Source organism: Lissotriton vulgaris, chromosome 1_1 (genome assembly GCF_964263255.1).
Source record: "Lissotriton vulgaris chromosome 1_1, aLisVul1.2, whole genome shotgun sequence".
Classification (NCBI taxonomy): Eukaryota; Metazoa; Chordata; class Amphibia; order Caudata; family Salamandridae; genus Lissotriton; species Lissotriton vulgaris.
Genome location: NC_141685.1, coordinates 2043013520 through 2043038326, shown reverse-complemented (window position 1 = coordinate 2043038326; position 24807 = coordinate 2043013520). Strand labels below are relative to the sequence as shown.

Below are 24807 nucleotides of genomic sequence, written 5' to 3'. Positions count from 1 at the left end.
AAATGTGCTGAAGGAAAATCATTAGGGATTAACTTATCTGTGGAAACTTGGATGATAGATCTCTCCCGAGACAGGTGCTAAGTAGGGAAGATCAGGTCTCCAAGAGCTAGCCAAAGCAGCCTAGCTAGTTTGGCAACTAACTGAAGCAGCCAAGCTTTATCCATGATCCGTTAAGGCCTCAATAAATGGCAAGAAAACCTGCGATACTGCAGGCCCAGGGTGCAAGATATCTGTCAAGAGGTTGGATATTGTTTGTATGTGTAGGCGTTGGATCGCTTGCCCTTCTGCTGCCCTGCAGACAACAATCACAGAAGAGGCTTTTTCCTCAGTGGTGGTTCCTTGTGGAGATTTTAATTTGGTATCGGAAGACTCTAAACCCACGTATAGTAATCCAAATATAGTAACAACATCAGTATAATGAGAGTTGAGGAAGTTATCCGCCTCCTCATCGTCAACCTCATTCGGTTGAACACTTTGGAGCCCTTGATTTCAGTCAGCATCAAAGCCAAATAGGGCCTACAATCTTAGGTACGACTGGCATTGAGGGAGTGGCTTGGGATCAGTCAAAGTTGGAGGCTGGGCTTTGTTTATCTCATAGCAAGACATGGGCGGATGACTGCTCCGAATCAGACCACATCTCAGGCACAAGTTGCAGCAGTTGGAGGCAGCAGCATGGAGCCAGGTGGAAGCCCAATGGGTTCGATCACGTAGTGGTGGGGCCCACCAGCAGAAGTCTGACTGGGAGGCCCTAAAACACTATGGGCCCTGAATGTGCTCTAGAGAAAGTCAGTATTGTCTTTAAAAGTTACAGCAAAGCCTCTTTGAAGGCCTTTATCTGCTGTGCGATTTACAATGGCCCAGGATAATTGGGGCACATCTGGAACAGCCTCTGGGTGGGCTAGGAAGGAGTCTGTGGTCTTGGGAGGAGAAACTTCCACGGTTGTTTCTGTTGATATTTCAGGTCAGTGAAAACCATACGAAATTGGTAGCAAAGCTCTGGTTCTGCGTCAAAGGGTGCAGAAATGAAGGAAATGATGTCTGTGTGAAGGGGTGGCACTGTTGGCACAAATATGCTTGTGCTGTCACTTTCGGAGACGGTGAAAGGCAATCAAAGAGGCCTATGGCAGCATCTAGTGAAGCAAGGGAGTAATTGCTTGAAAAAATCCAGATCAAGTCAGGTGCCTTGGAATACTGAACATGTGAGGAAGCTGGGAGTACATTTCTGTCACAAACGTATAATACCTCAGAAAATGAACTTGATAATTGGAATAAGATTTAAAAACAAATATCTCCTACATGTGTATAAACGTAGTGGTTTAACCTATATCATATTGCCCTGAATAGGAGAACCCTTTTGGTCAAGGGTAAAGACGTAAAGTGGACGTTAACAGATGTTCAAAACTGGTTCTAGGCATAGAGGACAAAGCTTAACTTATTAAGATTAATATTTAGCCTTTACTTTTTCATGTTTTATTTACATGTTGAATTTAGATGAAAATATTGCTGCAGATGCGAGATCTGTTCATAATATTTTGTGAATGGAACAAAATTAGAAATGTTCCTTAACAACCTCCTTGAACAGGATCATAGGCATGTGGTTTGGACTCCCCGATTTACATACTTATCCTTTTTTTACTGTTTTGCAGGTGACTTAACAAACGTTTTTACAGTTCAGGTATGTAGTCGGTAGTCTAGTGAGTTTTATTAGTGAGATCCTTTATTTACTAGGTCTCGTTGCAATTCATATTACCTAGAAAAAACAGATTGTGTCACTATGCTGCCAGAAATGATAGATGCTGAAGAAAAATCAACACTAAAAGCGTTTGGTGTGCATACAAAGTTTCATTGGTTGCCCTAATTTCAGTACATTTGGTTGAGATTGGGCGAGTGTGTCATAGCTAAAATGCAACTATTGAAGAGGAAAAAAAACAGGAATAGGGCCCAAATAAATTGCAAGTCACATTAAACATAGTTTGAGTGTGGGTTGATGATTCGAAGATGAGAGAATCATATCACTATACATCGATTTGTACCCTAGTCACAAAGATTTGAATTGTATATTTGCCGACACCTTAAAGCAATATAGAGATGCCAATGCTCTCAAGATGTGATCCAAACGCTTTGATTTCAGTATAAAGTGGCTTTCAGAATTCTGAACAGATTGCAGTTTGAAGATTACAGTGTTTGGTAACCTCACATAGTCAGCATTACAGTAATCCAGTAAGGATGATATAAATGCATTAATTAGAATACATTAAAACAACGTGAATAAGCATAATCAAAAGAAGCATTATTTTATCACCACATTACCAGGCACCTAGAAAAAATTGCACCCAGTCTCACTTATCTTCCAGCAGGTGTTTGCCGTCCGATATCTTCCCACTCAATGGAAGGTAGGATCATCCTTATAAAGAACCCTTCTCTTAGGCCCACAGATACCAACAGGTAATGGCATATTTTGCGCCTGCCCCTATCAGTTAAGATTGTTGAAACAAGTATTTGCAATGCAGTAGGTCTCGCATTTACTTAAGTTTGAGCTATTGACATTGTAAATGACAATGCCTTTTATTTTTGTTTTTCTTTTTGAAACATAAATAAAAGGCATTGTCATTTACAATGCCAATAGCTTAAACTCACGTAAATCCGAGACTTATTGCATTGGAAATGCTTGTTACACAAGGTTTTGGAGTAAAATCCCTTTCTCCACTCTCCCTGCTTAAGGGTTTAGGCTAAATTTCTGCAGTCACTCATTCAGTAAAGTTTTTTTGAACTCCCTACAATTTTCCTGACCTGATGCCATTGGCCAGCACCCCCACGCTGAAAACATTTCGAGCACCACTGGTGATGACTTCTAATTCCGTTGAGTCACAGTCCAGTGTGTACTAGCCTCTTTGTGGCCTAAGTGACTCTTCTACTTTGGTGATGTGTACGGTATACAGACAAAATATTGAATCAAAAATTTAGAATTGCACTAATACCGAAGTCAAAATATAGAATGGACAAAATATCGAATGGACAGAATATAGTCAACAAAAATATCGAATTTAAGGTAAGTAATTCAATATCGATTTTCATAAATATAGAAAGTCAAAATATCTAGGTATATAATACAGATATTAATTATATCGAATTTTTAATAATATCGAATTTTTTAAAGGGTTTTGTATGTTAGTATATGTGTGAAAAGTGTATATTTATTTTATAATTTATTTTAAGTAATGAATTTTATGTAATTTAATTTTTTTTTTTATTTAATTCTGTAGCGGGTTGTGGGTTTATAGAGGAATAGGGTGGGAAATAATTAAATTATAATTAATTAAATATTTATTGGTATTTATTTTGAATTAATTGTTAATTAAGTTTTATTTGGTAATTAATTAAATTTTAATTGGCAATTGATTTGACTTTTAATTGATTCATTGATAATTATGTTAATTGTATTCATTTATTTTCCATAGCGGGTTGTGGGTTTATAGGGGAATAGGGTGGGAAGTAATTTAAATATAATTAATTAAATATTTTAATTTATTTATTGGTATTTATCTTGAATTAATAGCTAATTAATTTTTAATTGGTAATTAAATTTCAATTGGTAATGCATTTTTATTAATTGATTGATTGATAATTATGTTACTTTTATAAATGTATTACCCGTAGCGGGTTGTGGGTTTATAGGGGAATAGGATGGTAAGTAATTTAATTGTCATTAATTACATGTTTTAATTTATTTATTGGTATTTATTTTGAATTAACTGTTAATTAATTTTTTATTGCTTATTGATTAACTGTTAATTAATATTAATAGGTAATGAATTTTAATAATACATTTTTATTTGCATTTTTAATTGAATAATTATTATATTATATTAAATAGGTAATTACGTTTAATTAATTTTTTATTGGTATTCATATATTTTTTAATTAATATATGAAGTATTTACTTTCCCTACTATTGCACTCACTGGAGTGGGAATAGTAATTTATACCCCTACGCTATCCAACACTTTCCCTACTGTTGCACTCTCTGGAGTGGGAATAGTAATTTTTACCCCTATGCTATCTAACGCTTTCCCTACTGTTGCACTCCATTGAGTGGGAATAGTAATTTTTACAATCCCGCTATCCAACACTTTCCCTACTGTTGCACACTCTGGAGTGGGAATAGTAATTTTAAACCCCTACGCTATCCAACGCTTTCCCTACTGTTGCACTCTCTGGAGTGGGAATAGTAATTTTTACCCCTACGCTATCCAACGTTTTCCCTACTGTTGCACTCTCTAGAGCGGGAATAGTAATTTTTACCCCTACGCTATCCAACGCTTTCCCTACTGTCGCGCTCTCTGGAGTGGGAATAGTAATTTTTACCCTTACGCTATCCAACGTTTTCCCTACTGTTGCACTCACTGGAGTGGTAATAGTAAATTTTACACTGTATTTTTTTTATTGATATTATGTTAATATATATATATATATGTTTTGAAAAATAAAATTGTATGTTTTTTTATAACAAATTCATTATTTAATAAGTATTTTTAAGTATATTTTAGTTAATTATTTTTAATATTTCATTACTTTTAAATTATTTTTAAGACATTTAAAAAAAATCGATATTTTGACTATATTTTTATAAACAATATTTTTGATTCAATATTTTTGTACTTACCTGTTTGTAGATAGGAATTCAATATTTTTGTATTCGATATTTTAACTTCGATATTTGTGTACCGTATTTTCCGGCGTATAAGATGACTTTTTAACCCCTTAAAATGTTCTGGAAAGTCGGGGGTCGTCTTATACGCCGGGTACTAAAAATGACAGTATTTTTTACATAGCCCGGACTTCACCCGAAGGTGTCAGACCGCGTCTCAATTGAAATGGGTGCCGCTTAGGGAACTCCAGCACAGAACGAAGAACGTAGGCGGTCTTGAAAATAAATTACTGTTACGGTACCACAGGCTGCTAATGAGCAGAGCAGAAGTACGAACGTTACATAGGCGATGGTGGCACTGTGCAACACGATATCAGCCCCTCGCCAGCCAGAGGCAACTCAAACACTGCGCAAGTTTTAAAAGAAAACAAATGGCGCCGTGAGCCCTACCTAGACTGCAGCTGCACATCCCCCAGGCAGACGAGGTGCTCCTCCACGTGTGCTGATCTCTCTCTCCTTCCGTAATTCTTACGCTCATCGGAAGGAGAGGAGTGTCAGTACCACATGATCTCCTCAGTCCATGGAGATAGAAAGGGGACTGTAGGATGTTAGGAAGTGGGGGTCGTCTTATACGGCGAGTATAGCACGAAACCTACATTTTGTCAAGGAAAGTAGGGGGTCGTCTTATACGCCGGGTCGTCTTATACGCCGGAAAATACGGTAATTCTATATTAGTGTAATCAATATTATGTCAGTAATCCATGTGTACATAGGACATGAAACATCCCTGGCCTCTAGAACATTGTTCACCAGCCTTTGTAACCTTGAATTATTTCTCGGCCCCTATAACTTTAGGAAGGTCTCGGAAGAAGCCTTTGGGGTGGGTAGACCTATATTAACCATTAACCGCAGACTCGCGAGTGCTCCGGATGGTGCCAGCCTGTCCTGACGCCTCAGTTCAAACACTGCAGTGTGGTTTCTGACTCCGGCTCTGATGGGTTGCAGACTGCACTGGGCATGCGAACCCACCAATGTTTTGGCAGGGTCTTCACAGCAGTTCAGTGATCTGGTGTCAAATTCTAGAAATCCAAGGCCTTTCGAGTCGGTGTGAGTCTGGTGCCAAAGGATCGGTATTATGAGTTTCACACTCTGGTGTTGTGGTAGTCTTACCTCTAAATTTGATTTTCCTACTTGTGCATGTCGTTCTGCCATCCTGACATCTGTTCTTGAGTCGTCTTTTTCTTTCACACACACATTGCCTGTCCCGATGCGTCGGCCATTACTGTTCTCTTCCTGCCTCCCCCAAACCGTGTACTCCTCTGCAGATCCGCCTCTGCCCCTGTGTTCCAGTGTGCCTACCTGACAACAATGGTGAACTGTTAGAGAGTAGTCCCCAGAACTGATGGTTAACTACTTAACAACTCTGTCTTTAGATCACCAGTAAGTGTGTTTCAATAATAGTGTTTCTTTTTAAATGTGTTATGATACGTAACTATCTGTATATATGACTTTCTGCATGTTGTATGTGTTTTAATTGACACTCGTGCGCGTTATAAGAACGGACGCCTCCACTTGCACTTCCGCGTCCACGGCCCTCATGCGCTGTAAAGAAGATGCCTCAGAAACTCGTGGGCTTTCTTTGTGGGGAGAGCGTTTTGTTTGTGCACTTTCATTTGAGTGGGTGTCACTGTCATTAGACTGAATTTTGCTGGCCTGTACAGAACTGCTAACTGCCCCCTTGAAGGAACAAGCAGTAGGTCTTATACACCCCAGGTCCACGCCTTAGCCTAACGCTGCAACCGAGTGAGTCTCCGTGCTAGAGAACATGGCACAAGCGGCGGTTTCTTTATTGGGGGGGGTCGCCCCCCTTTTCGTCACAATAAATGTTCATTTAATTTATACTGATTCAGTTTTTTTATTTTGTCTGCCGCAGTGCGCAGCATGACCCGGGCTCGGCATTGCGGGAAGGCAGCCCTGTTTATATTTGCATTGCGCTTTCCCTTTTAGTGAAAGCAAAAGCGCGATGCAAAAATCAACACGCAGCGCCCTGTCTCCCTTTGGGAAGCCCATCAAGACTGGATCTCAGAGGTCGACAGCCGTGAAGCAGGAGACCCAGTCCGGATGAGCCGGACAAAAAGGAGAAAGGGCAGTAACACAGAAGCCTCATTTTCAATGGGAAGCCACCGTTTACCATAAATGGTGACGCTACCCAATGAAAATGATTGACGGGGCTTCAAGCCCCCTTCTGAAATGTACTCACCACAAAATGTCTCGCAGACGCGAGCAGTGCATGTGCGCTGCAACGCAGGTCTGCGAGACCTAAAAATAATGAATCTCCAGCCCGACCACATTTATACAGGACAACAACCTTCGAAACCCCACACAATATGGGTTCATTATTGGGCACATCACCGAGACAGCCTTGATCAAGGCGACTGAGGAGATCAGAGTGACCCTGGACCAAAGAGGTAAAGCTGCCCTCATTCTACTTGACCTGTCCGCAACGTTTGACACAGTCAATCATGAGCTACTGACAGGCAAATTATATGACATCGGAATCAGAGAAGTAGCAGTTACCCTCCTAAAATATTTTCTGCTCGGGCAGAAACAATCCGTTTAATTAAACAAGATCACTTCTGATCCTTTCTCCCTGTTTTGCGGAGTGCCGTAGGGCTTTCTTGAGACCAACACTTTTCAAAGTTTATGTGTCAAACCAGGCTGATTTGATCACACAGTTCAGATTTTCGCTCACGTCTTATGGCGATGATACATACATTTTCATCTTCATAACTAAGAGTGATGTTGATACAGACTCCAGATCGCACAACTCTATGAGGGCAGTCAACGACTGGAAGGCCAACAATTGCCTAAAGTTAAATTCAAGTAAAACTGACACCATCTTATTTGGGAACTCTTCATCTTTTTAGTCCTATTCTTTGTGGCCACAAGAGCTGGGAGCCCTTCCGACCACAGTCAGGAAGGCACGTAATCTCGGAGTGATCATTGATGATAGACTAACTTATAGTGAGGAGGTCAATTATGTTACTTCTTCCACTTTTTACCCCCTTAGGACGATAAAAAAGATCTTACCTTTCCTCCCGTCCATTCTGCAGAAAACAGTAGTTACCTCTATGGTACTTTCAAAACTAGACTATTGCTATGGTCTATATATCAATATACAACATCATATGAACAAACTACAGATTCTGCAGAATGCAGCAGCTCAGCTCCTGTTAGGCATCCCTACATTCAAATCAGCCTCTAAAGCAGTTATATTGGCTGCCAATAAGACAAAGAACAGCATTTAAGGCCCTCTGCACTGCTTTTAAAGCTTTACATGACATTCAGCTTGAATACTTAAAGAACAAACTCAACTGGTACATGCTACCAAGAACACCGAGGTCCTCCGCAGACAAGAATGTAATAGTCCACAAATTCAGATTCGCCTTATGTGGAGGAAAACGTTTTGTGATTGGCGCATCAGGATCTTGGAACGCCCTGCCGATCCATCTATAAACCATAAACAATCTGCTTGTCTTCAATAAAGCCTTTAACAACATGGTTATTCAGTTCCCTATAATGCAAATGCTACTTACCAGTATGCATCTGTTCTTGGCATGTAGGGCTGCTGACATTCATATCTGTGCATAGATCGCCGCCTAGTGTTGGGTCCGGATGATTGCACATTGTTGTCCTGGAAGAGTCTTCGAAGTATCACGAGATAGGTGGCTCCTCCCCTGGACTACAGTGCGCATGGGCATCGCCTCCATCCCCAGATTGTTTTTAGCCATTGGCAGAGATGGAGTGAAGTATGTGAGTGATGACCATGCTATTGAGCATATGTATATATGAAGACTGCAGCTGCTACAGGCGCCGGGGAGGAGGGCGGGCGATATGAATGTCAGCAGCCCTACATGCCAAGAACAGATGCATACTGGTAAGTAGCATTTGCAGTTCGAGGCATGTGGGCTGCTGAATTCATATCTGTGCATAGAATACATAGCAGTCCCTCCATTAACGGCGGCCGCCCGTGCCAGCTGCAGCAGTCTGAAAAAGTTTCTTGAGAACAGCCTGACCAACAGCTGCCTGCTGTTTGGAGTGCACGTCTACACAGTAATGTTTAGTGAAAGTATGTGTGGTAGACCATGTGGCTGCTCTACAAATATCTTCTAAGGGAATGTTACCTAGGAAAGCCATAGAGGCCCCTAACTTCCTGGTGGAGTGGGCTCTTGGTGGGATAGTGAGAGTGCGTTTAGCTTTAGCGTAACAGATTTGAATGCATTTCACAATCCACCTAGCGATCCCAGCTTTGGAGATAGCGTTTCCCTTGTGGTGTGAGGCAAAAGCAACGAAAAGCTGCTTGGTTTTGCGAAAATCTTTCGTCCTGTCCACATAGTACATCAAGGCCCTTTTAACGTCAAGGGTGTGGAGCATCCGCTCCGCCAGCGTCTCTGGGTTTTGGAAAAACACCGGCAACTCAATTGTCTGGTTCATATGGAATTGAGACACAACCTTGGGTAAGAATTTAGGGTTAGTGCGGAGCACAACCCTGTTAGCATGTACCTGGAAGAAAGGTTCTTGGATGGTGAGCGCCTGCAGCTCGCTAACCCTCCGTAGCGATGTAATTGCTACTAAGAAAGCAACCTTCCAAGTCAGAAACTGTAGCTCACAAGAGTGCAGTGGCTCGAAGGGAGGACCCATCAGTCTCGTAAGAACCACATTGAGGTTCCACTCTGGAGCTGGTGGGGTCCTTGGCGGAATGACTCTTTTGAGTCCTTCCAGAAAAGCCTTGATAGCAGGAACCCTAAAAAGTGACAGGTGTTGCCTGTTTTGAAGGTATGCTGCCATAGCAGACAGGTGAATGCGGATGGAAGAGTACGCCAAATTGCATTGATACAGGTGGAACAGGTAACAAATGATGTTTTGAATGGAAGCATCTAGCGGATCAATATTGTGGTTAACACAGTAAATGACAAACCTCTTCCATTTAGCCGCATAACAAGCTCTAGTAGTGGGCTTCCTTGCCTCCCGAATGATGTCCATGCAATCGGGAGGAAGATTGAGGTAGCCAAACTCGAGGACTTCAGGAGCCAGATCGCCAGGTTGAGCTGTTGCGGATCTGGGTGCTGAATGTCGCCATGGCTCTGCGTCAGAAGGCTGGGAGTGAGATGAAGCCTTTGATGCGGTACCACGGACAGTTCTAGAAACGTGGTGTACCATGGTTGGCGAGCCCACGTCGGAGCGACCAGGATGAGAGTCATTGAGTGCTGCCTGAGCTTGCGTGCCACCAGCGGTATCAGAGGTGCTGGGGGAAAAGCGTACGCAAATCTGCCTGACCAGTTCATCCACATCGCATTGCCCTGTGATTGCGGGTGTGGGAATCTGGCGGCGAAGCTTTGGCATTTTGCGTTCTCCTTTGTGGCGAACAGGTCTATCTCTGGATGACCCCACCTTTGGAAGTACGGTTGGAGTACTGATGGATGTATCTCCCACTCGTGCATTTGATGGCTGTGCCTGCTGAGCAGGTCCGCCATCTGGTTGTCCTTGCCCGGGAGATGCTCCGCCATGAGGAAGATGTTCCTCTGAATGGCCCACTTCCACATGCTCTGAGCCAGATGAGACAGCTGCGGAGAGTGTGTGCCTCCCTGCTTCTGAATGTAGTACATGGCTGTCATGTTGTCCGTCCGGATCAACACGACCTTGTTGCACAGATGTACTTTGAACGCCTTTAAGGCCATGAAGATTGCCATCAGTTCCAACACATTGATGTGCATCTTCCTTTGCTGTAGTGTCCATAGTCCCTGCACCGTGTAGTGGAGTACATGCGCTCCCCATCCCTGGAGAGAAGCGTCCGTTGTCAGGATAATCTGCGGCACAGGCTCTTGGAATGGTCGGCCCTTGCAAAGGTTTTATGGATTCCACCAATGCAGAGAGTTGTATGCCCGACCGCTCACCAACACTAGGTCTGTTAGTTGCCCATGAGCCTGAGTCCACTGACGTGCCAGGCACTCCTGAAGCGGACGCATATGTAGCCTCGCGTGCGGGACAATGGAGATGCAGGAGGCCATCATGCCTATCAACTGCATGAACACCTTCGCTGGAAGCGAGTGTTGAGGTCTGAATCGTTGGATCAGCGTTTGGATACTGGCGATTCTCACTGAATTTGGCTGCGCAGTGGCTGCCAGAGTGTTTATGGTCGCGCCCAGATACTGTCGTACATGGGCGGGCTGGAGATGTGATTTCGGGTAGTTCAGAGAGAATCCCAGATCGTGCAGGAGATGAATGGTGCGGGACACGTGGTCGGCGCACTGTTGTTCTGTTTTTGCTTGAATGAGCCAGTCATCCAGGTAAGGGTAGACGTGGACGTTCTGGCGTCGCAGATGCGCCGCCACAGTCGCCAGGCACTTCGTAAAGACCCTTGGCGCTGTGGTGACTCCGAACGGCAGAACCCTGAACTGGTAGTGCTGGTTTTGGATCGTGAATCTGAGATACTTCCTGTGGGAAGGATGCAGGGGGATATGAAAGTATGCGTCTTTCAGATCCAACGTAGCCAGGAAGTCCCCCTGTTGAAGCAGGGGGAGCACCTGCTGCAACGTGAGCATATGGAAATGCTCCGAGAGAATGTACCAGTTGAGGGGCCTGAGGTCCAGGATGGGCCGCAGGGAACCGTCCTTTTTGGGGATTAGAAAGTACAGAGAGTAAACTCCTGTACCCCTTTCCTGCAGTGGGACGAGCTCTATTGCGCCTTTTTGCAGCATGACCTGAACTTCCTGCTGCAACAAGAGCAAGTGCTCGCCGGACATAGGACGGCTTCTTGGAGGTATGTTCGGTGGAGTGGAGGTAAGTTCCAGACAGTAACCGTACTGAATAAGAGACTTGACCCACCTGTCCGTGGTGATGGATCTCCACGCGGGCAGGAACTGCTGGAGTCTCCCCCCGACCGGTGTTGTGTGGTCGGGGGGCAGTGACAAGGCGTCACTGCTTGTTGGCGGCGGTGGACCTGGAGCTGTTGTTTCCACGTCCCCTGCCTTTGATGTTGTTGCCTCTGTAGCCACCTCTACCCTTGTTGGTGTATGAGGTTTGGGTATTGCCTTTGTAGTACTGAGTGGATTGCGATGCCTGACCCCTTGAGGTGCCTCTGGTATTGGAGCGGCGAAAGGAGCCACCCCGAAACTGCTGAGATTGAAGGGCCCCCATAGACTTAGCAGTGTCTGTATCTTTTTTCATTTTCTCAAGCGTCGCATCCACCTCAGGGCCAAACTAATGGTCAGGATTAACCGTCTGGTTCAGGATGGTCGTTTGTATATCAGGTTTAAACCCTGAAATCCTAAGCCATGCATGCCTTCTGAGCAACACACTAGTGTTGATCGCCCTGGATGCCGTATCAGCCACATCTAGCGCACATTTTATGGAAGCGTTTGTGATGAGCTTTCCCTCTTGAATTAACATCTCCCCTGCCTCCTTGTACTGGTCAGGCAAGTGCTGCAGTAGTGCCTCTAGGGTGTCATAATGAGCCCTATCGTAGCGTGCGAGTAGGGCCTGAGTGTTCGAAATGCGCCAAATGTTAGCTGCCTGTGCAGCAATCCGCTTCCCTGAGGCCTCAAATATTTTCGACTCTTTGTCTGGGGGAGGAGCGTCACCAGTTGTCTGTGAGTTCGCCCTCTTGCGAGCGTTGGAAACGACCAAAGAGTCTAGTGGCAAGTGTCCCTTGATATATGTTGGATCCGAGGGCGCTGCCTTATATTTTTTATCAATGCGTGGATTGATAACACGTGCCCGAGTGGGCTCCTTGAAGACCTCCTGCGCATGCTTGAGCACCCCCTTGAGCATTGGCAAAGTTTTGATTGACTTTTCGGCCACAGAGAAAGTGTCAAACAAAAAGTCTACATCCACAGGATCTGAGTGCAGCTCGACATCGTGGTTAGCTGCAGCTCTCTCGATTAGCGCGTTGAAGGCAGCAGAGTCCTCCGTTGGCGAAGTTTTTGGCGCAAAGAGATGTGGTTCCTGACCCGACTGCGGGTCCTCGGGGTCGCCTCCGGCAGACCAAGGTTCATGTTCCTCCTCCGGATCCGAGTACGCCGGATAGTTGTACTCGACCTCTTCCTCGTCGTCATCCCCCGCGGTAGAGCGAGTTGGGGAACGCGGCAGGTCACTTGGGGATGCCGGCGTCGGAGGCGCTGAAGTACCCGCAGAGTCCTTTTTGTTTTTCAGAGGAATGCGAAAGTGTTCCAGCACCGGCTCCGTGGTGATTTTTCTCTTGAGGAGGGACAGTTTCCCAGTATTGGCGTCGATGATGACTTCACGACGTTCTTCCTCCGCGAGTGGTTGGAGCCGAGGTTTAGCCACCACCGGAGACGCTTTGGGCGTCGACACCTCCTTCAAGGGCACCCCAGCCACCTGCTTCGGAGCGAAGGCCTTCGGCGTCGACTTCGGCGGTAGGGTGAAGCGGATAGGCATGTGCGCCTTGGACGGCTTCGGTGCGGGCTTCGACACTCCAGCCGCTGGGTCTGGAAGCTCCGCAGCCTTTCGAATCCGTTGCAGGGACTCCTGGACCTTCTTCGAGAGGGCTGGAGAGGGAGCGACCGTATCGCTTGATTTCCCTGATTTGGGAGTTGTGTCGGCGAGAGGCAGTGTCTTCGGAGTCGACGCGGTACCCTCCTTGGCTCCGGCGGCCGGTGCCGGGGAAGCCTGAGCTTTGGGATCGCCTTGACGCTTCTTTGAAGCCTTCTTCGGGTCGTCGACCGCGACCATCTTCGGCGCCGACGCAGCCGCGTCGGACGACTTTGCTTTCTGCACCGACCCAGATGCCTTCGGGTCGGCCATCTTGGCTGGACTGTCCATGTCGGCCATTTTGGATTTCTTAGGTTTTGACGCCTCCAGAGCCTTCTGTACGGCTTTCACTTTCGGTTTCGAAGCCGGAGCTGTTGAACCCGAAGGCTTCACTTTCGTTTTTGAAAAAGTGAGTGGCACCTCCAAAATGTCCGTGGCCGGGCTCGTAGGCGGGGCTGCTGGACTTAGAACAGGGTCTTGTGTAAGGCCCGAAGGCGATCCCTCGACCTGGGCCGCAGGAAGGGGGTCGACCCCTGAGTCAGTCCGGGGGTGCTCGTCCTCAGAGCTGTCCCCCACGGTGGCAATGGCCGTATCGTCGTCCCCTACCTCGTCGTCGGCTTCGTCAAACTCCTCGTCCCCTGCGTCGTAGGCCTCCCCCTCGGACGCAGGGCTAGAGTCCGAAACCTGCTGGACATCGTCGCCTCCGATGTCTTCCTCGAAGATGTTGTCCGGCGGGGGCACAGACAGTTTGGCCTGGAGTCTCGCAGCCCGACGAATCTTGAGGGTCTTCTTGCACCGGAACTTCGAGCAGGCCATGCACCTGGCCTCGTTGTGGTCCGGCGACAGACAGGTGTTGCACACTGGGTGCACATCGAGGTGCGAGTACTTCGCGTTGCAGACCGGGCACCGTTTAAACGGAGTCCGTTCCATGGCCGGAGCGTCGTGTGGGCCCGTCCGCGCCGAGAGCACGCGGAAGGGCAGCGAGAGTTCGGAGCTGGAGAAAACAGTAAACCCGAACGAAAACTATACCGGCGCCAAGCCTAAAGACCTTTTGGTCTCGAGTTAAGTGAGTTAACAACTATCGGTTCCGACAGAGGGAACCGACACACATCCGAACCCAATGGCGGAAAAAAACAATCTGGGGATGGAGGCGATGCCCATGCGCACTGTAGTCCAGGGGAGGAGCCACCTATCTCGTGATACTTCGAAGACTCTTCCAGGACAACAATGTGCAATCATCCGGACCCAACACTAGGCGGCGATCTATGCACAGATATGAATTCAGCAGCCCACATGCCTCGAACACTTAGGTCAAAGCCTTTTTGCTTCATTTCTGACAATGGGGGATCTTCTTTGAGCTTTTGGTTTTCAGGTTCTGTCGAGCTAACAGCAAGAAACCTCACGATAATCATGCGCTCCAGAAATAAATTAAACATAATATTGATTTCTAACTACTATTCCACTAAGAATCAGCCTTTCTTAGTGGAATAGTAGTTAGAAACATAGCAGACGACTTCACTTTGGAGAAGTAAAAAACCTTTGAGGTACCAGAGGTGTTTATCAGTGGGACACTAACAACTAAGCTAGCATCAAAATGTGGAAACATTTCACTCTTTAGTAAAGCAAAGGTCCGGATATGATTTGCAGATTTCGGCATTTTAAGTTGAAGCCAATCTTATTGCCTTTGTTACAGGAATGGAACAAAGAGATTGTTCTGCATGGTATTGTATGTGACTTGTTATCTGGTATGCATACTGGAATTATGGCCTCGCTATTAAAAAACAAAAACAAAAAAGTATGCTTTCTGATTAAATGGAGGTTTATGCTAGCCAACATTCCAAAAACAAACTGTGAAATATCTGGAATAATTCTACCGCAAAAAAAACAGCCCGTGGAGGCATAGGCTTTGGGACGCACATTTGTTCTGGAGTTGTGGGACTCATCCCGGCTACTTTACTTTAGAAGAGAAATAACAGTGAGGGTAAGGTTGAGAATGAAGGAGTGTGAGGAAACCAAGATATTCTGAAGTGTACCAAATGGAACGCAACACCCTGAACTGTAATAACTTACAGCTTATCTTGATGCTATTCTCAATATGTGTTTATGACTTCCTCTATCAGTTGTATGTCTATTGTTTTTGCTTGTATTTGGATGCTCTATTTTCAATATCTCATGAAAATGTTATATAAGGATATAGGTTGCTTTCCATACGAAAAAGGGTCATTTATCAAAGGTGGGAAGGTAATATACTGTAAATGAGTTTAAAAAGGATTGGGACAGAAGCCTAGGAAGTGGTGGTTGACCATCTGGGCTTTGTGTCAACAGTAAAATGGCATTTGACAGACATTTGGCATTACTGTTACATAGCCTCCCAATAATTGTTGTAGATTTACCGGGTAAACAGAAAGGAAAAGCCTACACTGGAAGATGTAGGTTCACATGCTTCGCATACTGCTGCCTTCTAGTGTTGGGCTCAAACGTTTGCAAGTTGTTCTTCTAAAAACTACTTTGAGTCATGAGATGTGCTGTGACTTCTCTCTTGGTGGAGACTGCTCATGTGCATTGGCTCCATGTTGGATAGTTTTTTGTACAGCAGAGGAGAGTGTGTATGAAGTATCAAGTGAGAATAGCATGGTGCACTTAGTGCAATGTCCATTGTTAACTAATTAATCAGAGAAGAGATCTACAATGAACACAGGTTTCCAGTGGGGCGAGTGGGTGGATGTGTATCTACAGCACTGCACGCTAAAAACAGATGCTTACAGGGTAATTAACATATTCCATTCATACCATCTGAGGCTGTAAATGCACATGCTATGCAGAGACTGAAAAGCAGCACCCTTATAAAGCGGTGGCTAGTATGTATTCAATGCAGATATCTGAAATAAAAGTCCTTACAACTGTTTGGCAAACCGTAGCCTGCTGGCAGGCCAGTATGTCTGAACAAATAGCATGTGGTAACTGTGTGTTGGGTGGACAAAGTGGCTGCTTTGCAGATGTCAGCTAGCTGTATGTTGCCTAAAAAAAGCCATGGATGCCTCTTTATAAAGGTGGAGTTTGCCCTGAGTAGGACAGCTAGGAATCTATTGGCTTTGTGGTAGCAGGTTTAGAGATGGGGCAGCCTTTGTGAGGTTTGTCAAAGGCAACAAAGAGTTGGTTAGACTTAACAAAAATGCTTAGTACTGTCAATGTAAAAAATGTGAGCTTTTTTGATGTCTAACATGTGTAACTATCTTTATGCTAGTGAGCCAGGTTGAAAAATGAAAGAAAGGGAGCTCTCTAGTTTGAAAGGAAAGGAAAAGGAAAGGGGAGAGCAGCTTGGGGAGAAATGCGGTATTGGTTCTGAGAAAAACCCTATTGTTATCAACTTGAAAGAAAGGATCTTGTATAGTGAGCGTCTGTAGTTCGTCAATACATCTTATGGAAGTATTGGCCATAAGGAAGCTACCACCTAGATAAGGAACTGGATGGGACATGAATGTAAATAAAGGTTCAAAGGGTGGCCCTATGAGCCTCCTAAGGACTATGAAAAGGTTCCATACAGGGGGAAGGGATATTCTAGGCGGTATACCCACTTAACACCTTCAATGAAAGCCCGGACTATTGTAATCCTGAATAGGGATGAAAGTCCTCTGTTTTGCATATAAGACACAGCTAAGTGTAGGAATAGGGATGTACAGGCAAGGCCTGGCTTCTGCAAATGTAGTAGTGAGATGACATCCTGGACACTAGGCATTAAGGCATCCAGGTGTGTGGTAGGCTGGCACACCTCTCGCAAAATGGCCATACATTCTAGTGAATGGGTCTTAAAGTTTGGCTATTTAAACCTATGTGCCAAATTACTAGGTTGAACTGCTGTGGGTTTTGATGTCTGATGTGACCTTGGCTCTGTGTGATAAGATCCTGCCTGAGCGTTAACCTCTTGTGGGGGCTGATGGACATCTCCAGAAGCATGGAGAACCATAGTTGTCTGGCCCAAGTGGAGTCACCAGGAGGAGTGTCAGATATAGGTTTAATTTTCATCACCAGATCAGAATGGAGTGGGAGAGGCAGAAAAGATTAGGCAAAGATCCCTAACCAATTCCTCCACAGTGCATTGTCCATGGACTGTAGGTGTGGGTATCTGGAGATTAAGTTTGGGCATTCTACATTTTCGGGGGTATCAAGCGCATGAAGTACCTTTGTAGGACTTGTGTGGAGTTTCGACACATGGACATGTTAGTGCTTCCAGCTAATCAGGCCCACAAAATCACTGTCCACCCTGGAAGGTGCTCCACTAGGTGTATGTCATAGCGGATCCCCCAATGCCAAATAACCTGCACTAGAGCTGGGAGCGGAGGCGAGTGTGTCCCCTGATTTCTGTAGATAAAACATGACAGAAGTGTTGTCCATTTTGAAGAGGACTACCGTCTCTTGAATGACATGAAAGAAGGCTTTGAGGGTTAGTTGTATGGCATGCAAATTCTAAGTAACTGAAGTGGCAACCCTTCTACTGAAAGGGCCACGATCCTTGAAAAGTCATGTCATTCAGGTGGGCCCTCAAACTAAGATAGAAATCCATGGTGATGATTACTTGTAGAATGGGTTCAGCAAACCGCTTTCCTTGCACCAGAATGGTGCTGTTCCATCATTGCAGACGGGAGAGTACTGGCCTTTGCCAACACTCCTATGTTCCTAGTAATCCTCTGCCTGCAAGCACTCCCACGCGAGGCACTCTTGTAGGTGGCACATACTGAGCCTGTGTGAAGCACAATGATGATGCATGATGTCATCATCCCCAAAAGGCGCATGATGGTTCCAAATGTGAGTGAAAGACAGGGCTGAAAAAGCATCAGTAGGTGCTAGAATCTCAGCACTCTTTGTTGACCGGAGTAATCTTTCTCTGTGACTGCATGGAGTAGGCACCCTAGGGACCAGAGACCTGAGGAAGGTTTGAAGGTGCAATTTGTGGGATTTCTGTTAAATCTCAGACTGTGAAGCAACGAGATAGCAGCCTAAGTGTGGCCGAGTCATTGTTGCCTGCCACTGTTCTTGGTCAGCCTATAGTTTGGGTAGGAGAAGACACAAGTGTCTCCCTTTGCAGGTTGGCAGCCACCACTGCTAGGCTCTTAGTGAACAATCTTGGAGCCGTAGTGAGCCCGAAAAGCAGTACTCTGAATTTGTAATGATATGCACGTCACACATAACAATAAAAATGGCGGGTACGCAGGGTGGCATGTATATAAAAGTAGGTATCGTTGAGGTTAAGCTCCGTCATACGATCGCCTTGTCAGAGTGGAGGGGTGAAGTCTCCTAGAGTAGTTACATGGAAATGTTCCGACATGATGCATTTGTTGAGAGGCATGAGAATTAAAATGGACCTGAGGAAACAATCCTTTTTCGTGAATGAGAAAACACAGGGAGTAACCGCCCCACACTTGCGGGTACATAGGCACTCTTCTCTATTGCGCCTTTATGGAGGAGCATCTTCTTTGGGAAGGCAAAGATGGTCTTTTTTGAGGGTGTCTGCAGGATGGGATATTGGGAGGGGTTGTGAGAACTTCTAGGCAGTAGCTGTAGCAAACCACAGCTAATACCCACTGGTCTGTGATTTCCTCTAAGCAAGAGAAGAAATCATGCACTCTCCAGAGGCAGGTGAGGTGTGATTGGGGTTGGGGAGGAAGAAGGGCACATCACTGCTTTGAGGTGGAAGTTTGATTGCCACAGCCACCTCCACTCTTACCTCTGTTATTGCCCCTATAGGCACCCCTGATGTAGCCTTTCCCTCCCTGTTGATGGAAGGCCTGCACCTGTCTTTGGTCAGACTGGTTGGGTGAGGTGGGTTTAGCTCCACCACTGGGCTGTTTTCGAAAGGAACCTCTGAGTGAGGAGGTTTGCAGGGCCCCCACATATTTTGCAATTTCTTTGTCCTTTTTAATCTTCCCAAGCATCTCATCAATATGGGAGCAAATGAGTTGCTCCCTGTCGAACTGAAGGTTGAGGAGATGCTGCTAGTCTTTGGGTATGAAAACTGAGATACGGAGCAAGACATATCACCTAGGAGAACACTAGTATTAATGCCTCTGGAGGCTATGTCTGCTGCATCAAGCGGGCAGTGGATGCGGACGATGGAGATGACCTTGCCTTCGGACACTGTTTCCTCTCCCCTCTTCCTGGACTCCTCTGGGAGATGTTTGGCAAGGTCTGGCATCAATTTAGTCTGGCGCCTGTCATAACTGACAGGAACAACAGAGCTGGCAATCTGCCAATGCTTGGCTGCCTCAACAGCTACTCTCTTGCCTGCTGCGTCAATATTCTGGTTTGCTTTATCAAGCAGCTGGGAATCATCTGTATTCTAGGCAGAAGCCTGTCCGTGGGCAGCACGAACCAACAGGGTGTCAGGCAGAACTTGGCTGCTGATGTAAACAGGGTTGTATGAGTCTCTGGTGCAGATGCTGTACATACAGCCCTGGGCCTGACCTTCGCGCGAGGGCCGGTGGTCTTCGGGGCCAGCTTGATATCCTGTACCTCTCTATGGCCTGATGCCCATACAACAGCCCAATTCGGGACTGGGAGTGGCCGATTGGACAAGCCTTTTCGCCCTCCTTGGTGTCAAAGTGATCTTCCTTCCTGAATATATCCGGAGTCTCTGAGGCTACCCACTGGTGGATCTTATCAGCCCAGTGCCTTTCCATTTGATGTCATATTGTTTTCTAAGAAAGAAAGGTGAGGCAGGAATCACAAGAGTTATTATCATGGTTTAGGCAAAGACACAAATGGCAGACTTTGCAGTGGTCTGACTATGGATATTTGTAATTGCACTGAGGGAAATGTTGGACGGGTGTCCGTTCGATCACTCCCTTCAGGTCTGCATTCTCTAGTGTTAGGGGCTGAAGAAAAGTCTGAAATCACCGTGCCATCAGAGTTCGAGCATTGGTCATCGATGCCTTCGGATGTATGTGAGAAGGAGGCACAACAAAGACTGATGATGGCGAGGACACGTCCGTATAAAAAACTAACTGTGTGGGCCGAGAAACGCATTGACGACACAGTGAACTATGAGCCTTCTAAACGACGGTCTGAAACCGATATCAGTACAAAAAATAATTTAACATGAAGTCTGTGCCCATTTAAATTCCCCAATAAATGTCGAGTCACAGCATATCTTGTGATACAAAAGTCTTCCAAGAATTCAAAAGAATTTCAAAGAAAAACTTGCAAACGTCTGAAATCGCCACTAGATGCAACTAACATGCTCAGCATGTGCGTCTACAGCAGAGGCCTTCAAACTGTGGGGAACACCCACCTGGGGGCAGGGGGTGGCCATGCTCCTAGAGGGGCACAAATGCCTCAGTAAGAAATTGTAAATGAAAAAGACCTGGCAATGCAAATTTGTTTTAAAAAAAACGAGTTTCCAGGCTATCTTCATTTACAAACAGCAGTTTAAGTACATGACAGGATCAAAGACATGATTAAGAAGAGCATAATATTCTGGAACTATTTTGTACAATTTTTCATTTGTAGGTAACTGCAGATAAAATAACTTGTACCGTAAATGAAAAACTGTTCCAAGATAATACTTGTGAATCCTTAACATGGAAAAGACGCTTGTGTATATATAGATCTACAAGGTCCAAGCTTGTAACAGAAAGAACTGTGAATGTCAATATGTAAATCACATTTTTTAAACTACTTTACAACCAGTATTTTATACACTGTTGCAGAATGATTTAGTCAGAGGCACTAGAATTATGCAGCAGGGGAGAGCCAAATTATGCACCAGGGTTGACGAAATTATGCAAGAAGAAAAGGCTAATTATTTGGAATAATGTGGCATATTCTTATATAGTATTACTTAATCATTTTGTACTTTTTACACATGGTAATACTGTATGGTCAAAGATTTTACCTCATCAGTACCAGTTTAGCAACAAAATACAAAAATAAGCAAATGAAAGCGGACCAGTTAAACGTTTTAACTTTGTGAGGGGCCTTCCACTACACCAGATGACGAACTATGTGGAATATCCAGAATTATGCAAAAAAAGCCACAAAACACACAATTCCAGTGGCTCTGGGTTTAGAGTTTAAGATACATCAAGTGGTTTCAAAGAATATGTTTAGTAATACGTAATCAGACCTTACCTAGTGCAAGCATTCTTATAAGTATCAATTGAAAGGGCACTTTCCAGAACTCACCACTCTTATGTCACTTGCCATCATTAAACTTCCAGTGATTGCATCAATGAAGGCTTATACTGGGCCCCAAGCAGCACTTACATTTGGTGACTAACCAATTGCACATATTTACATTTCTTTCAGGTACCATGCACCTTGGTGAGAAGGCCTATTTCTTCTTTATCTCTGTCCTGCCCTCTCAACACATGAGAGCCCCACCTCTCCCTTTTCACTTTCCGCCAGAGACACCACAAGGCCCATATTAACCTCAGGGATTGTGGTTTCTTTTTTGTTTAACGAAAAGTATGGGACCTTCTTTTGTGAAATGAAAGAAGCATAGGCACATCGATCCCCACAGATCCTGCCCACTTCGACATGCAGATGTCCTTGCAGGCAAGCTGAAGGGGGCCAGTAGGATCGCATTCAGAAGCAGAGCCCTGATCATTCGGACTCCTAAGGCTTCAGAGTAATGGCCCATGATTAAGAGGAAAAGAGCGAGATCAATGGAGAACATCAAAGAAATGGCCCATCGGAGGGGTGCTATCTGGGGCAAATTTTTCCATCTACAAATGGACAAACATATGGGGGCTGTTTTTTTAATGAAATAGCCAGCGGTACTATTAATGTAGCAGAGACAGTAGCACTGGGATCAAGAGTATGATGAACCCAATGTACCCCAATTATGAAAGTCTTTCTAGGGAAACGTGGCATGGAGGCCCATTTCTCTTGCCATTATTAGAGCCCAGGCCACCCTTGTTGCACAGGGAACAGTGGCCCAGCATAAGAGAGGGGGAAATATGGGGCCTTGTCCCCTTTTTTTATTTCACAAAGGGGCAGACAGCCTACTCTGTGCCCCAGGCCTATGAATAATAGCTATGTTTAGTGGACAAAGGATAAAGCCTGTTTTGTAGGGCAGTATGTATCATTGGTGCTGCAGGTGCAATGGCACTGAGGCCCAGTTATGTGAGGGGCCAACTAAACCCCATATATGGCTTTTACACTATCCTTCCTTCCTTGCATTAGGCCCAGTGCATCCTTGCTGTGCCAGTGTTTTTGGATACATAGCAATGGCCCAAGATAAGTGAATATTGAAGCAGAGGAGACAGCTTAGCTTGGGCCTCAGAGAGATGACACAATGGGTAATGCGCAATTCGCAGCCCATGTTTTTAACCAAGAGCAGAGGAGACTGCCTGCTGCGCAAGGCCGTAGCCATCATTAGTGAAGCAGGTACAGTGGCACTGGATTCCAGTGGGTTGACTGGCACACTGCATCAGAATCATGACCGTCTTACTCTCCAAAAGAGGTGTAGGGCCTTGCTAGCATTAGAGCTGAGGTAACTGTTGCTGCATAGAGGTGTCAACGCATGGGGCTCATTTCTTTCTGAAAGGGACAGAGTCTGTTTCAGGACAGGAAGGATGTCCAGGCATGGTGTGAAAGGCTGAGAGGAAGCCTGCTACTCATGGCTGAAGCTATCATTAGTGCAGGAGTTAAAACTGCATTGGCACCCAGGAAAATGAGGGGCTCACAAAGCCCTAAAAAATGTGAGGCACAGTTTTTTAGTAATATTTTTGGGACATATTGGATCTTTCATACTGCTCATATTAAGTGCAGAATTTGAGCTACAGAAAAGTATCCTGTGAAACAATCTCATACTCCCAGATCTCTGTGCTCAGCTGTACCACTCCCGCTGCCCAAGTCTTGCCATAAAGTTTTTGAGGGGGGCCCAACTTCAAAGCATAACATTTTCCTTAGGGGGCTCAGAGCAAAAAGTTTAAAGACCTCTGATCTACAGCTACTCGTACTACAAACAAACTCGTTTATAAAAATATAATTATTAATGTCGTGAACAGCTGTTCATAGCAGTAGCTCCCAATTCCAGATTTCAGTGAATTGGAACAATAAGTACACTGTTATCTATAGTTTCAACTATCATTTTTGAACTCCTCTCTTATCTGCCATCTAATTCTACTGGTAAAGCACAAATCATAGCATACAAGCTATCGTCATAAATGAAAATGAAACAATGATGTAAAATAAAGTGAAATATAGCAAAAGATAAGGTTTCAGTATGATGTTTCTACGGTTAGTATTCAAAGGTTACCTTATTCATGTTGTTAGAACTAAAAACAGTGTATCTAATTGTGTGCAGAGTCCCGTTGTTGTTGTTAGTGACATCAGTTAAAGTGGTCGGTCCTGCATCCTGCACGGTAACTCTACAACCTACCCTAAGAGAGGAGCACTATCTTGGGAGTGTAGAAAAAACTCAACCTCTCCCTTCTCAGACCCTATGGAAAAGAAGCCAGGCTGCCATGACAACCTTTGATCCAAACAGCCTTCGGTGGTGCCATCCTGGAGAAATCTAGGATTCAGTACAGCTGCTGTGCCGGATGCAGACAAGATACAAACCTCCTCCCTAGAAAAGAAAAAGAAAGACTTAAGTGTCACTTTACCATGCTTTTGTTCTAAATATACACATGTCAACAAACAGGTGACACTGGCACAAGATTAAATAGATGCTCTAATTAAGACCGTCAAGTTTGTGCGTTCAACACTCAAAAGACGGAGTCTTTGATAAAGTGCATATATTTTTTTGAGTCGTTGCCCTTGCAGCGTTTAAAAGTTGTAATTGACTCCAACTTTACCCTTGAACAACCCTCTCATATCCAATTCTGATTCCACGCTTTATACAGATTTCAAGAGCAATCTGTGCACCCGAATACTACTGCAATATCCTTGCAACACACATGCATATCACAAAAACACAATCAAAGCAATATATCTAATAACACCACACATCCTCTTCATTTATGTGAAAATAAGCACGTGGTGTTGTAGTCCCTGTGCTTCGTTGGCAATAAGTTGGGACAGAAATCTCCATATCACAAGGCACTCCACATTTCGCTGCATGAATGAACTAGAGACCCTACTCTACAGAAACACCCATTGTCATATAGTTAATGCTTTTCTATATATTGTGTTAAGTTAGCATGAGTTTATTAAATGTTTAAACGACATATTTTCCTTCGGCTTCAGTTTGCACACGGCACATAATTATTATTGTAGCTTTCAGCCTAGACGAAAGATGTGATTTATTGAGAATAATATGTTATTGCTCTGATATCAGTCGTGCCTGGGACACTTGGTACACTGTCTGCACACTGAGAGTTATAGCCTCTGAGAATAACCTAACACAAGGTTGCTGGGAGGCCTGATCCTCGCACCACATTAGACATAACACAAATAATGTTGCTGCCAACATTGGGCTCTATGCGGGTTTAAGATAGAGTTACTGAGAATGCAAAAACACACTTGATGGTGCTTCGCATGCAGAGAGTTGGTAGCTGATGATGTGATCTGCTTCTGCTGACATTTAGAGGTATGGGCCCGCCCTGCTAAAACCCAAATGAGACCTTCTTAGATATAATATAGTATGCTAAATAGGGTGCGCGAAA

At 44.9% G+C, this 24807-nt stretch overlaps 1 protein-coding gene across 6 annotated transcripts in view; it reads right to left on the bottom strand.

The window, feature by feature from the left end:
* Positions 1–24807, bottom strand: part of C2CD5 (C2 calcium dependent domain containing 5) — a 915439-nt gene that overhangs the window by 471333 nt on the left and 419299 nt on the right. For 4 of the 6 annotated variants that reach the window (XM_086920391.1, XM_086920370.1, XM_086920386.1 and 1 more), the window contains one exon: positions 23580–23768. In XM_086920391.1, the coding sequence (XP_086776517.1) occupies positions 23580–23768 (189 nt within the window). The remainder of the gene's footprint in view (positions 1–23579; positions 23769–24807) is intronic. The other 2 variants (XM_086920379.1, XM_086920398.1) reach the window with 1 other exon arrangement.